Raw genomic sequence first — 15,523 nt, forward strand, 5'->3', positions numbered from 1 at the left:
TGATTTTATCTGAGCACTGGTAGCGTCCACTTTTTTTGCTTTACATTTTATTTATTTTAGAAAGAGAGTGAGAGTGAGCTCAGGTGTGAGAAGCAGAGGGAGAGCGACAAACAGACAGACGTGGTGCTGAGCGCAGAGCCCGACGGGGACCGTGACCCGAGCCACACCTAGAGGCGGCGCCTCACCTCCTGAGCCCCCCCGGCATCCCGATGGCGTTCCACGTTAGTCGTATTTGGGGTGATCTTATTTCTTTCCTTTCATACTTTCCCTCAGTGCGCATTATTTCTAGTGAGGGTCTATTTTCTTCTTCTTTTTTTTTTTTGCAAAAAAAGGGCTTTTTAAAATACAACTACACTGACACGTGACTTATACTAAAATGTCCCTGTCCTAAGTGAGCACCTCTGTGAGTTTTCTTTTTTCTTTTTTTTTAAGATTTTATTTATTTATTTGACAGAGATCACAAACAGGCAGAGGGACAGGCAGAGAGAGAAGGAGAAGCAGGCTCCCCGCTGAGCACAGAGCCCGATGCGGGACTTGATCCCAGGACCCCGAGATCATGACCTGAGCCGAAGGCAGAGGCTCAACCCACTGAGCCACCCAGGCGCCCCCCTCTGTGAGTTCTGACAGGTGCACACAGCTCCCTGAGGGTGTAGGACAGTCTCACCAGCCCAGGAAGACCTTTCCTGCCCGGCCCCAGCCCCAGCCCCGGGCAGCCACTCGTGCACTCTCCACCACCGCCCGGCCGACCTGCTCTGGTTTCCTGCGGACGACGCGGCCCGCGGGGTGCTCCTCCGTGACCAGCGGCTTTCACTCACACGCAGCTGACTTTGTCCGCCCCTTGCACAAGCCGGCGCCCCGCGGCCGGTGCTCACCGCGTCACAGCCCCTAACGCAGACACGCACACGCGTGCAGTGTGTGGAGCGCTTGGGTCGTCGCCTGTCTTTCTGCCACTGTGAGTGACACGGCGGGGGATAGCGTGGACGTGTTTTACTTCTGCCAAGCGTTCCCGGTGAGAAGAGTCTCTCGTGCTGTTTTCCAAAGAAGTACAGTTTTCCCCGTGCCCGTCAGCACCAGAGACCGTCGGCTCCGTGCCTCCCCGGAGCCTGGCGCTCTCGGTGCTTCCCGAGGGAGCCGTTCCTGACCGTGTGCGCCTCTCCCGGTGCGTCCAGCGCGAGCTCCGCCCGGCCAGTGGCGTCTGGCCTCTTTCCCGTGTACCCGGCCTCCTGCTTTCCCCAGCCGTGTGCTCCGGGCTGGCGGCCGTTTCTACACTGCGTTGGCGGTCGTGTCCTCACTGAACTGCAAGTGTTACCTGTGCTCGGTGCAGGGCCTCCGCCAGGTGCTGGTGTGACGTGTCGCCTCCGATCTGTGCCGCTTTGAGTTGAACACCTTTACTGCGATATGATTCTAAACTGTCTTTATAAGAGAATCGCTTTTAGATGTTTGGGTTATTTTCCTTTTCTGGTGCAGGTTTTTGTGCTGTGCCTAACCTTGACCTGCTACAAGGTTGTGAAGATTTTCTCCTGTGTTTCCTCTGGGGTATTTATAGTTTTCCCTTACATTTAGGTCTGTATCTGTTTCACTTTCATCCTTCTGTGCGGCCTTGGAGAAGGGATAAGGATCAAAGCACCTGCCCCACCCCACAACCCCACATATTTTCATAATAAAACACACAGGGAGGGGCGCCTGGGTGGCTCAGTGGGTTAAGCCTCTACCTCCGGTTCTGGTCATGATCTCAGGGTCCTGGGATTGAGCCCCGCATCGGCTCTCTGCTCAGCGGGGAGCCTGCTTCCCTTCCTTTCTCTCCGCCTGCCTCTCTGCCTACTTCTGATCTCTCTGTCAAATAAATAAATAAAATCTTTAAACACACACACACACAGGGAGCTGCAGTCTGAAAGACCAGGTCACAACCAACCAGAAGTTTCACTGCCTTCCCAGCAGTTTTTACTCTGTTAACGAGATCATCGTGCCATAAAAGCCTGGGTTTGGGGGCACGTGGGGGGCTCAGTTGGTGAAACGTCTGGCTCTTGATTTCCGCTCAGGTCCTGGGATCGAGGCCGTGTTGGGGATTCTCTCTCTCCCTCCTCCTTGCCCCTACCCCCCACTCATGCTCTCTAGCTCTCTCTTAAAAACAAACAAACAAACAAAAGCAGGCTTTGCGGTTTCTTGTGCAAATGTATTTCAGGTAGCCATACCCACACACATCCTGTTCTGTCCACTCATGACTCGGCACTTAGTTCTGATTCACAGGAACATGACGTTGACGTCCCCCACGGAGCAGGGGGCCGGGAGCACGGAAAGAAACAACAGGCAGAGATGCTCCCCGTTGCAGACAGACGCACGCCCCAGGGCCCAGGTGCTTGGCTCTCCGGCGCGATTTGATAAATCAGCAGGAGTTCCTTCTGCCAAAATGTTTCCCTCCTGACTTGCCCCAATGACCTAGCCCACATCGCTAAGGATCCTGGGGGACTAGTAACTGCACTGATGGCCACCAGAGGAGGGGGGCACGGTGGGGGGGACGGGATGGGGATCAGGGAGTGCACTTGTCATGATGAAATGAAGTACAATAAAACACAGAAACCCTCCGGGTCTCTGCGTCTCTAGCCCACAGCGGCCGTGGGGAGCACGAGACGGGCTGAGAGCCTGCGTGTGAAATCTCCGTGCGGGCTTGCGCAGCAGACCTCCACGGCAGGACGAGTGATTTCTGAAGGGCTCTCTTCAAATCAGCTTTAAAAAAAAATCACAGGGAGGTGGAGCCTGAATCAGCTGAAATCCCCGGGGAGAAGGCCCAGAGCCCGAGAGCAAGGGGTCTCGGTTCTTTGTTAGATCGGCTACTCCCTAAGCAAGGTGCTGCAAGCCCTGGGGAGGGGCAAGGGTTGGGACGGAGACCGTCAGGGGAGGACGAGGAAGCATGGGGAGGTCTGGAACGAAGTGTGGCGCTCCCGTCCTGCCGTCAAAGTTGCCGACCTGCCGTTGGAACTCAGGATGTAACAAAAGACATAATTTTTTCATTTATGAACTTTCCAAAAAATGTCTATTTGGTGTGGGGGGCGGTGCACAGGGAGAGGGAGGGAGGATCCTCAGCCTCCACACTGAAGGCGGAGCCCAGCATGGTGCTCCAGCTCAGGACCCCAAGATCATGACCTGAGCTGAAACCAGGAGTCGGACGCCTCACCGACTGGGCCATCCAGGTGCCCCCTAATTTGTGAACTTTTTAAAGGGGAAAGTTGAATAATGGCTCAAAAATGAGTCATTGACCAGAGTGTCTTGGTTCTGACTACCCAAGTGTCCTGTGCCTGTCAACTGCCATCTGTCTGTCCTCGCTGAACGGTGGGCCAGGGAGCAGGGTGGGGGCGGGCGTCAGTGGAAACCCCTCCGCACCCAGGGTCATGGGGACCACAGGGGAGCAGGACACGGACTCGCCCCCACGTGGTCTCCACGAGTGACACGGAAAATGACTTCTGGGTAACGGGCGCAGCCTCCAGAAAGTCAGCGGCGGGGCAGGAAAGACGTCCCCTTCCTGCCCTCGTCCTCTCCATTCAGTACCTGCCCCTGTCTTGAGCTTCGCCCTTTCGCTCGGACACAGACAGGACACAGATGACACACTGAAGCAAATACACAATTTATTCACTAAAACGAGAACAAAATTTCCATCACATGGAAACATCGAGTTACATAACCAAATTTGTTTATTTAGAAATAGAAGTAAGTTTTGGCAACACTTTTTGTAGAAGTCAAGGAAACTGGGCGGGTTTCACAATTGGGAGTGTCCCTGTTGGCCGGTCAGTAGTATTGCTTCAGGAGAGAGAACATTTCACAGATCTTTCCTGTAACTTCCAGAAAGGTCAGCCAGCCGGACTTGGGCTCGAACTTCTTTACAAAGCCGTCCTCCTGTTGGGGAATAAATTTCACAGTTTAAAAATCACGAGAAGGGCGCCTGGGTGGCTCAGTGGGTTAAGCCTCTGCCTTCAGCTCAGGTCATGATCTCAGGGTCCTGGGATCGAGCCCCGCATCGGGCTCTCTGCTCAGCGGGGAGCCTGCTTCCCCCTCTCTCTGCCTGCCTGCTTCTCTGACTACTTGCGATCTCTGTCAAGTGAATAGGTAAAATCTTTAAAAAAAAAGGAAAAAAAATCACAAGACAGATTAGTGGGATGAAAAGCAAAGAAACTGCCACTTCACTAAAGCAGACAGTGGTCTCATCGGCACCCGCACGGGTCTCCCCATGCACCCGCACCGTCGCTGGCGGCAGTGCCCTCCAGTGGAAACACCGCGCGGGCTACAGACGGAAGTCCAAGTTCTAAAATATGATGATTTCAAATAAATAAATAAATAAAAATTACGTTTTCAATACGTAATCGATATGAAAATTATTGAGCTGTTTGACATTCTTTGCACAAACGCTTCGTGATACGCTGTGTTTCGCACTTAGAGTCCACCTGAAATCAGGCTAGTCACATCTCAAGTGTCCGACGGCCGCACACGGGACAGCACGGCCCTGGAGGACAGGAAGTCTCACTCCTCCTTTTCGGTTGTGTGACGTAGAACTGTGCACTGATGTTTGTAAACGGAACGGGGGCTAGCGATAAAGCCGGGTGCCACAGGGCGTCTGAGCCCGAGAAGAGCCGGTGGTCTCTATCCTGATTCATTCCGTCCGATCACAGGTTTACAACAGTGGGAACTGCTCACCTTCTTTCTGGACGGTGATTGTAGAGCGTCCTGACTGCACAGAACTTCTGAGCCAAATACCTGCTCTCATTTCGACAAACGAGGGAAACAGGCCCCAGAGAACGTGAGGGGCCTGAGGTCACTGACCTTCTTAGCCTGGGCCTGGAAGGGAAGGCAAACCCCGTTCTTTTCATTCCATGAGCTTCCGAACAAGCACCCAAAGAATCCGAAAACTGTTGCAATCCTTTTTTAAGTGTTCCCCCAGTGTGCTGGCCAGCCTCCAGCAAGGTCCGGATTCTGGGGTGATGGGCCTTCACGCCACTGCTGGCCTAGGCGACCGCGCTGGAAACAGCGCACCCGGGCCAGCTGGAAGAGGCCTGCCGGCCGTGCCTGCCACCATCTGCCCGAGCGCGGCCAGAGCACAGACTGACACGGTCAGGAGCACTTCCCAGGCAAAGGGCTGCCCAAGAAAGGCAGCTTCTGCTCACGCATGTGTCAAGTGTGGTCCTGCTCTGAGACACGACGTCCCGGCCTAACCAGGGGGACAGTCTGCTCCCGCTCTCCGGACTCACACACACACATGCCGCTCGCTTGAGGTACATGTGCCGCTCACTGCTTCCCTCCCCAGGATTTCACGAAGCCCACGGGAACGGGGCACGGCCAGACGGCTGCTGGCACCACGACCGGGATCCCTGTCTGTGACGACCGGGAAGTTAACGTCTCACATAACATTCTGCTTCTCCACCGAAGAGAGCCAGCGCGGGGAAACTGAGAAACTCGGCTCTAGGAAGATTAGAAAAGCTACGAAAAGCTACAATTCAAAGGAGAGAATTCACAGTAGCTAAGCCTGCAAGCAACCGTCAGCGGCTGAGGCACGGATCACCCAGACGCACACATCCCCAGGGTGGAACGCTGGTCAGCCTGAAGAAGGAAAGACGTTCTGACCCCCGGCCGCCCTGGGCACAGGCCTCGAGCACGTGACGCTCAGTGAGCCGAGCCCATCATGAGAAGACAAATACCGCCAACCCCATGTACACGAAGAGCTCGGAACAGTCAGAATCACAAAGCAGGACGGGGGTTGCCGCAATCTGGGGCGCAGGGATGGGGAGCCGGTGTTCGGGCGCAGAGGCCTGCGGGCCAAGGCCGGTGATGTCCTCCGTCCGAGCGGGTAGTGCGACCGTCCACACAGTCTCAGTCTGCCCGTCGTCAGACATGGGTCCTGGGGCCAGTCGGGAAGTGTCTCTACGAAGGAAGGCAACCCAAGTGTCTACCAGCTGGGAGCTGGTTAAGGAATCATGATGCGTGGAGTAGCTGGGATATTCTGCAGATGTTGGAGATGTCGGCACGGGGCCGGGGAGGCCGGCCTGGAAGTACTCGGGAAGCCACGTGCGAGACTGTCACGTGAACCTTCGCTGGAATGACGGATGGTGAACGCATGTGGACGCGGTCAGTGGTGGGAGTGATCTTCCTTCCGTCACACGTATACTTTTAGTGATGCTATTTGTATCTTAGAACCATTCTGTGGGACACCTGGGTGGCTCGGTCAGTTGAGCGCCCGACTCTTGGTTCCGGCTCAGGTCATGATCTCGGGGTCCTGGGATCGAACCCGCGTCTGCTTCCACGCTGAGCTTGGAGCCCGCTTAAGACTCTCTCTCGCGCGATTCCGTTGCCCCGCCCCACCCTGGTCCTGTTCTCTCCGTCTCCCTCTTCAAAAAAAAAATTGCATGAGGATAGATATAGAACTAGGGGTTCGATATCCTCTCAGTAATGCAGTAATAAGCAAGGCGTGCCCAGATCTGGTTCTTCTTCTATTAAATTCAGCTACCTTGGCTTCAAGAAAGCCTCAAGCATCAAATAATATCCTGCATCCATAATTCAGAGAAAACCAGACCCTCAGAATTGCTCAGAGCCAGCAAAGTACCACGTGGTGATGGGCGGCTGAGGGAAACGCCCCCCGGAGGGCCGCGGGGGCCACGCACACCTCTGGGGGGAGGTCGTTCCGGGCAGCGGCCAGAGCCAGTGCAAAGGCCCTGGGGAGGGGGGCGGGGAGCCTCCTTCGTTACCCAGGGAAGCTGGAGCCAAGAGCGCACAGGAGGGGCTCCGAGAACGTGAGCGCCGACGGGGTTTCCGTGCAGCGGTCAGGACTGGGTGTGTCGGGCTTGCTCCCTGGGCGACTGGGTTGCTGGGGAGGGTTCGGACCAGGCCAGCACACGGCAGCTCCCAGTCTGGCTGCCACGTGGGGAGCAGGCCGTGGCAGGGCGGGGACAGGAGCGGGAAACGGAACAGGTGCCGTCGACAGGACTCCCTGACATGGGGTGTGGGGAGTGGAGGGTGACGCCCAGAGTCAGAGAGTGTTCCGGAAGGACCCACGGGGAGGCTCGAGTTCTGGCTCATCTCCCGTTTCATGAAATGATCTTAAACCTCCAGCTAAAATCCCAGAGGACCAATCTGACCCCCCCAGATGGAATCCAAGGGTGTGAGGGCTCCTGGAGTCCATCCCCTCACCACGAGGTCCCCGCACCAGCGGGACACCGAAGCGCTCGTGTGTGCATCTCTGCACGTCCTTTGTCCAGGGCACTCTTCCGATAGCTCTTCCGAGCAAGAGGCTCAAGGAACAGCAGCGGCAGCGGTGCCACGGCCACTTGTCTCCGCTCTGGAAAGTCCCAGCAGCGCCTGCACGTTCCTGCCTTGGAAGGGGCTTTCTGTGTGTCCGCACCTCAGGGTCACGTGTTCAACCCTCTGGAAATGCCCACATTCGCTTCAGAGCCGCGTGGGAGCTGGCATTTGAGAAGGCGCTCTTCCAGTCGCCACGTCTTCTACCCCCTTCTCAGGTAGCGCTACGGGGCCCCTTACACGGGGCGGACACGACGCATCTCCGCTGTCACGTGACACGCATTCTGCAGGGGGCCTCGCTCACTCGGGGTCACACCGGGAGCAAAGCCAGGATTCAGATCCCAGTTTGGATGGGGCCCCCCAGGAGAGGGCGGGGAGGGGCGCGCACAGCCGTTCCTCTCAGCAGGTCCTCATGGATGTGAAGGCCCAGCCCTTCCGCACGACAGATGGCAGCAGCCGTCCCGCCGCACCGGCGGGAGCCCTCCACTCTCGGCCCTCCGTGCTGGCAGGGGGGCAGGAGGAGGGACCCGCACACGTGGGAGGGGAAGAGAAAGAGAGGTGAGCAGCACGGACAGAAGAAGGGGAGAGGGGAGAGAGGCAGGGAGGCGGGGAGGGAGGAGGAGGGCAGTCACTCCCACCGATGAGCATGAGAAAGAACGTGTGAGTTGACCAGTCACACAACTGACACACGGGTCCCCATTTCCCGTTCCCGTGGGGACTCCGGTCTAACTGCAGGGCCTGGAACTTTGGAAGACTCCGTGTGGCTGAGCAGGGACGTCGCCGTCCGAGCTCTGCTGACGGCCACGATCCCGACGGGAGCGGACACCTGCGGAAGCTCTTCTAGGAGCTGTGGGCATACGAGTGACCGATGTCATCCAGACAGCGGTGCTGGGCATCCATGTCCCCCTCCCCCCATATTACAAACGAGGACACGCGGCCCTAAGGCTCGCTAACTCGCTGGCCTCCCGGGGCCACTGGGTGCTGGCACCTGGCCTCCAGCCCAGGGGCTTGGGGGATCTGTGTGGTCTCACCCCACGAGTTCTCAGGCTTGGAACGCCATGGGACTACACGTGTTCTGTGGCCGTGTGCTGAGGGCTCTTCTCGCCCTGCCTTGTTGACATGCGTTCTAGTCTGGAGCCACGGGCAGCAGACTGGGGGACAGCAGACAGGACAGTGGACCCTGGGCTTCCGGCCATCACTGCAGAGCAATCTCGCCCGTCTGAAAATTCAGACTTTATCAGAGCGGGCATGTGACTGAGCCATTTGCCCCAAGATGAACCCTTCCTGTGTTCAGTTCACTCGCTCGGACCGCGGTGTCAGCGTCTCGGGGAGGAAGGTCTCACGTGGCCCTGCCAGTGCTGACTCAGATTGCGTGGCCACTCCTCTGTGTGACCATGAAGTGCCACGTCCAAGACCGAAGCTCTTCGGGGCTCTAAGCCCTCCAAAACCGAGGATCCCCGTGAACGCTGAGTGTGCGCGTGGGCACACGTGTGAATCTGTGCGTCACTCACACCTGGGCCACCCCTGGAAGACAAGTCCATTTCTGGAAATTCTCAGAGACAGTCCCCACCCCTGCCGAAGATGAGTTCCACGAGCTCACAGCCTGTGTCGTTGAGAAGTTGCCTCTTTGAGGAACACATCACTGTGTGAGTGACGAGCACCGGTGTGAGCCACGGGATGCTCACAGGCGGGCCCCCGTGCTAGATAAGCGTTGCCTTCATGGAAACCTACTTCCGTGGCCAGCAGAGCTTCCCACGGCTGACTGGAGGGGAGTGGGACCCTCCACACCCAGGCTCCATCCAGCTCCAAGTCCATGAGAGTCAGGGACAAGAGACGTCCCATCACGACACGGGAAGGGACGATGTGGGGGGTGTCACATACAATGTGACCCCATCAAGGGTTAGAACATTTATAATAACGGGTTTCCTGGCTGGCCCGGACGGAGGAGTGTGCAACTCTAGACCTCGGGGTCGTGAATTTGAGCCCCAAGTTGGGTATGGAGTTTACTTAGAATTAAAATCTTTAAAAAATAAATAAAAAATTCACAAAACATTTATAATAAAGGAAAGCAGCTATACTTTCAAAAGACAGTTAACATACCAGAAGATATCTGCCACATACATAAGAATAATATATAAATGTATATTTTAAATACAAAAATGGTATATAAAATACATTTTTCATATATCAAAATATTCAAAAATATAAACATACAAGAAAGAATTGCTACAAATCAATGAGAAAAAGACAAAAAGTCGGGAAATGGGTGAAGAGCATAAATAGGCCATTCCCTAAGAATTGCGTGTGGTCAGTAAAGGTGTGGACGGTGCGCGGCCTCACGGGCAACCGAGGAAGCAGGAACTAAAACGGGAAGTTGGATAGCGTCTCCTAACCCAACGGAGAGGGGACATTAGGACAGGTCAGCTGGGGCTGGGGCAACATCGCCGAGCCTCTCTGGAAGGCAAGGACCTGGTGCGTTGAGAAGTGGACATGGCCATCCACCCCCCCAGGGGGAGCATGAGTGGACATGCCCGGGAACGCACTGTTTGTGGTGCAAAGTGGAAATAACCCGAGAACTCCTCCAGCCCGAGCCAGCCAGACCCTCCACGGTGTGTACGGACAGCAGCCAATGTGTAGGACTTTTTACAATATTATATTTTCTTTTTCTTTTTCTTTTTTTAAGAGAGGGAAAGAGAGAGAGAAACAGGTGGGGGAAGGGGCAGAAGGAGGGGGAACCCTAAGCAGGCTCCACGCTCATCGAGGAGCCCAACGCGGGGCTCGATCCCACGAGCCTGAGATCATGACCTCGGCTGAAATCAAGAGTCAGACACTTGACTGAGCCCTGAGCCTCCCCCAAAAAACACTGTGTATATTTTCTACTTTCTGTGGATACATTCATTAGGCAAGATTTGCATGTAATGTAATTGGTAACAGTGGGTGCGTCGTCACTAGGCGAGAAGAAGGCTAGCCTTCGGGGTTGGAGACAGGGGTGCTTTGGAAAAGGGTGAAGTGCATTGGGTCCAACAATGAGCACCCAGCTGTGAAAAGCCGTTAATCAGTGACTTCTGACAAAGCCCTCTCCACCTCCCACTCTGGGCTTTTTGAGGTTTTGATAATAAAGTGAATTGTTGTTTGGAAATTCCCCAATAAAGTTTCTATGGCATGGGGCACAGTACATTAGTTTTTTATCAACAGGCTTAACAGCTAGAGTTCGTTCTATTAGAAAACTGGCCAAGAAAAGCAATTTGTAAACAATGAATTTGCAAAGATGTACCCGTGTTTTGCAACATAATAACTACCCAAATGTAACAGCATTTCCTACCGACTAAAGCTACGTTGTCACGACAGCCTGGCAGGACCCTGACCGGGCTCCGCTGCTGACGCGGACAGGGGAGATGCCGCGTGGCTCCCCAACTCATCCGCAACCCTTCACGCTGTTAGGAACGAACATGGCAAGCACACGTATCTTCCAACTACAGAGCTCTGACTACCTGGAAAGGAGCCAGAAATGTCTTCTTGTTTTAAAACGAGAAACTTTAAAAACAAGTCACCCAAAGAAAATAGTGGATTTTTAACAACTAGCAAGAAACCGTGCATCCCTCCGTCAGAGGTAAAAGCCGTGAACAAGGTTCCCACTGTACGTACCCAGCCTCCGTTCTGTCTTATCCACTCCCTCATGTTTGTCGTGATGAACTCTGCCACAAAGTAAGAAACCCTAGAAGCATCCACGTCCGGGGAAATTCGCTCCCGGAGGAGCTTCTTGGAGAGAATGCCTTCAAAGGCAAACACAGTCACAATCCTTCCCCAGTTAACGATGCCGTCTTCAAATTCCTTCTCCATGACCTGCTTGAAGATGGTTCTGGCGGTGTCGATGGACCCCACGTCAAAGCTGTCCAAGCATGGTTTCAAGTTCTTTTCCACCTCCCCCTGCACAGAGGAGGCCACGTCCCGCAGGACCCGGGACACTCTGCTGGCAGCCGGGCCGGGCTGCGGGATCTGCAGGACGTGCCTCACGTAGTCCTGGGCCAGCGACAGCGTGTACCCGAACTCACAGTCTGTCATCTTCCACCCGCGCTGCAGGCCCGCCGGCTGTGCGCTCTCCTGGGAGCAGCCGAGGCCAAATGAGGCGGGCCCCGGCCGGGCTGGGGATGTGAGTCACGGCGACGCGTGGAGGCCGGTGGAATTTCTGCGTGCATCACCGGACGGGTCCTTCCTCTTCGTCACTCTCGGGCGTGGGCTGTGTGAAAGAGAAAGTTGAAACCATGGAAGAGGGAAATGGCTCAATGAGAGGTCACTTCCTCAAACTGTCAGTGATTAACTCGGGGACTTCAGGGCTGAAGGCAGGACGTAGAGAAACCAAAACTGCCCCCACCCCCGCCCGCCGGCCGCCGTCTCCCCCGCAATGCCACTTTGAAGAACTGAAAGCAGGTGTCACACACGAGCACCTGAACGGTCACGGCAGCGTTAGTCACGGTCATCAGAAGCTAGAAACGGCCCAAAGGCGGGTCAGCAGGGACCCAGCGACTCCGGTCAGGGCCGGTCACTGGAAGGAGGTGCCGCTGCAGGGGGAGGGAGATGCGGAAGCCAGTGGGGGTGGGGCCCCACACTGGGGACGTGCAGGAGGAACTGTGCGTGTCAGCCCGAGCCAGCCTGTGCAGGGAGACAGGGGCAAACCACGGGGGCAGGGGCTCACTCTCACCGGGAACCGGACCCACTGAGGATGAAGACATGTTGGAGGCACCCAGGGGTGATGTCACAAACCCTGTCCCTACACCAGACTCCGCTAAACCGCTAAACCGCTCATGCTGAGATGGGGGGGTTACGTCCTGCGAACGTCACCTGCAGAAAAGTGTCAAGACAGCCACCAGCTGAGCCAGGCTAGTGACAGTTGGGGACGGGGCTCAGTCAGCCGCGGGAGAGCAGCCGGGGAGCCCGGAGCCTGGCTCAGGGACACCACCCTGGACACCGCGGCCTTGAGCCTGGGAGGGGTGGACGGGGCAGGGGCGCATCTCCTCCTCCGGCCTTCACCTCTCGTGGACCCTGGAACGTCTGACCCACAGAAAACAAGCCCTTGCTTCTCGCTCTCGAGTCTTGTCGAAAATAGAAACGCCGGCACCCGAGTGGCTCAGACTCACACGCACAAGCCCCCTGTCCCTCGCTCGCCGTGTGCTCGGCATCCGTGCGGTGACCACGTGGACGGCCTCACGGGCTGAGGGAGGTGAGCCCGAAGCCCTGGCTGCTCACTGTCCTCCCCTTGGGCGGCCGCCGAGCCGCCGCCTGCCATCAGGGCGTCCCTTGGTGAGCACGTGAGGGGAGGGCGAGTGTCTGGTTCACAGGTCACGGGCAGACTGGGCTCTGCAAAGGGCCGGTGAGAGGAAGCCAGGGCGGACGGCGGGTCTCCCAGCAGAGTGCTGGTGGCGGGGAGGGGAGGCCCACATCCCGGGCCACGGCCACGGCCGTGGGGCCACCAGCCCTGTTGGCAGGCGGGACGGGCTGGGTGCCCTGCCGGACTGAAGCCACGGTCCCCAGCCACGTCCGGAGCGACCTCGAGACTCTGCGTCCGGAATGACTACAGACGGAAACATAGTCCGCGTACAAGGTGCATTTCTGAGCCCACGCACGAGGCCTAGAGGGGAAGGGAGCGCCCGGGGCTGTGGTGGCGGTGGAGGCGGCCCCGCCAGGGCTCCCGCTGCAGGAGCGCAATGGCAGAGGGTCCACGGCTGCGCCCAAGTGCCACCGCCCCCGCAGTGTCCCACAGGCCGCTGCCCGTCAACAGCTGAGCAAGGCAGGGGCTGCACAGAGACCGGCCTGTCAGCCTCCTCTGGAGGGCAGCCTGGTTTCTGGGACTCGCCAGCAGCGCTGGGACATTTTCGGAGACTGGCATCGGGCCAGGGCCTTCCCACAGCCCTCCCTCCACCACCCGCCGGGGCCTCCGTGCTCCAGCCTCTACCCTGCCTCTCCCTGCTCCCGGCAAGGCTCTGGGACACCCGACCCCCTGAGGCTGGGGTCCTGGACGGGCCAGGGACCCGCACGGAACACAGGGGCACACCGCACACTTTTGCTGGGCCTCTGCCCCTCTGCGTCCCCGGGGAGAGCCCTCCAAGCCCACTCCGCGATGCCTGCTCGCCCACAGGGGGCACGTTCCTTCCTCCAAACAATCGCTGGGCACCCGAAGAGCCAGCTGAGGCTTACTCGCTCCCCACGGAGAAGCGGTGTGAGCCCGTGGCGTCAGAGCTGCCGTCGGGCCCTCCACGGTTGGGTGCACGGTCTCTCTCGCCCGTGCCCAAGCCCGCACCCATCCTTGATCTGTTGGGCCAGTGGAGTGCGCCTCCCGGCACAGCTTACTTGATCCCAGAGTGTCTAGTCGCTTCTCAGAACAGGTGGCAGAGAGAAAGACAAAGTCTTTGCTGAAAAGAATGATTTCTTTTTATGGAAAGTGTAATGACTTAAGGGGCGTGTGGTGGGGGGAGCTAGGGGGCCAGGGGCACGTTGCCGACTGCGGACCGGGTGTGTGCACGGGGCGGGGGCACATGGCCGGCCACAGCCCAGGCATGAACATGAAGGAAGGTGTCCTTTCTCAGCATCACGACCACCTGGGTCTGCACTCACCGGGCCCGGCCTGTGCACGCTTCCCCATCCCCTGAGCTGCTCTGTGCCCACGGGGAATTCTGGATGAAATGCGGGCTCCATGCGGATCCATGCTGAGGGCGTCACCCTGAGCGTGTGGGTTTTGGAACCCGTATGTGGCCTGTCAGGTGCTCGAGATACAAATGTCTGCCCCGGAGAACTTTCTGTCTAGAAGACTCCGTGCCTTCTTAGAGGCACAGACCCGCGGGCGGAATGATGAGAGGTGGCTTCTGGAGCGTAACTTCCAATACGGGGCCCCTCCTGAAGCCCCTCTGGAGGCCACGGGCCGGGCTTGTGGGCCCACCACGACGCTGGGGGCTGGAGCTACACCTGTATCACACTCCTCTCCTCTGGCCCGGGACGGACGGGTGGTGGCAGATGACAGGTGACTTCCTGTGTCCTCACCGCACCAGCACCCGTGGCCTGACTGTCCCTTCTTGTCTAGAAGCTTCTACCGAAGAAGCGAGAGGCTTGGCCAGGGCCGAGGGAGGGACCAGCATTCGAGGAAAATGATGGGAACCGTTGAGTCGTGTCAATAACCAACTGCCTCTCCCATCCCTATGGCGCACTAAGCTGCGTCATCACCAGCACGAGCGCAGGCCTGCACGGGGACGACCTCACACCCACTCGCCGCGTTCACGGGGTCTGCACATCTGTCCACAGAAGTTCCGCTTCTCTACCGCCTTCCCCCAGAGCAGCCCCAGATCTTGGTGGCGGGAGCGGCGTACTGGCTCCCGCCTGTGCAGTGTGGGCAGGGCCGGGGCGCGGGGACGGCTTCTACTCCACGACGCCCACGTGGCAGGCTGGGGCTCCTCCGTACGGTGTCCCCAGCCCAGACGTCCCACCTGGCGGCTCCAGATCCTAAGAGCAGGGATTCCAGCGACAGACGCCGGCTACCAACAGCCTTTCCTAAGCCAGCCGGGAGCTCAGAGGGCTCCATTTCTATCTTCCGGTACCAGCAGGAAAAGCCACAAGCCCGCAGCTGTCCACGGAGGGACACACCACTGTTATAGGGAGGAAGCGTGTCAGAGAAGCTGCCGCCGGGTTTTCAGACTGCCGCAGGGCGCCGCGCACATTCCGGGTCACTTACGTGCACACTCATACCTTCTGGTGACGCAGACTGGCAGCTCTGACGCTGGAGGGACCCGGCAGGTGCTGGGGCCACGCCGCCCACCTGTGCTCCCAGCCTGCTGCCGCAGGGCTGAGAGCGCCCTGGGTCAGAGCCCTCTGGAGACGAGCCGCTGCTCTTCCCTCCGTCCCGACGGTGGGGAGCTCAGTCTGTCCTTCGTCCCCTCCTGCGCCAGCAGAGCTCAGTGGGGCATAGGAGGCTCCGGCTGCGGAGTGGCGGGGAGAATCCCAGCTCCAGGACCCGGGTCCCAGGTGTGTGACCTCAGGGAGAGGCTGCGGAGGTCAACTTCTCTTTTCCCAAAAGGTGGAACTTGAGTGGGAAACTGCTGGGCTTTTCGCCGCTTCGCAGGAGGTGGTTCAGGGAACCCCCGCTCCCAGCTCACTCTTTTGCTCTGGCTGCTTCCCCTTTCCAGGGCAGTGGCCAGGGCAGACTGTCCACAGAGGGCGGTGGTCTTCAACGGGGACGCCACCAGGACACAGAGGGGAGTGGGAT

At 57.9% G+C, this 15,523-nt stretch overlaps 1 protein-coding gene across 1 annotated transcript; it reads right to left on the minus strand.

Annotated features, from left to right (window-relative positions):
- Window positions 1–3,603: 3,603 nt before the first annotated feature.
- On the minus strand, window positions 3,604–11,512 carry BCL2A1 (BCL2 related protein A1). The gene is made up of 2 exons (XM_046009672.1): window positions 10,921–11,512; window positions 3,604–3,888 (listed from the first exon to the last, which is right to left on the minus strand). Exons 1-2 carry the CDS (start codon window positions 11,335–11,337, stop codon window positions 3,781–3,783), a joined length of 525 nt encoding a protein of 174 aa, XP_045865628.1. The 5' UTR covers window positions 11,338–11,512; the 3' UTR covers window positions 3,604–3,780.
- Window positions 11,513–15,523: the final 4,011 nt, after the last annotated feature.

Source organism: Meles meles, chromosome 6, assembly GCF_922984935.1.
Source record: "Meles meles chromosome 6, mMelMel3.1 paternal haplotype, whole genome shotgun sequence".
In the NCBI taxonomy this organism is placed as follows: domain Eukaryota; kingdom Metazoa; phylum Chordata; class Mammalia; order Carnivora; family Mustelidae; genus Meles; species Meles meles.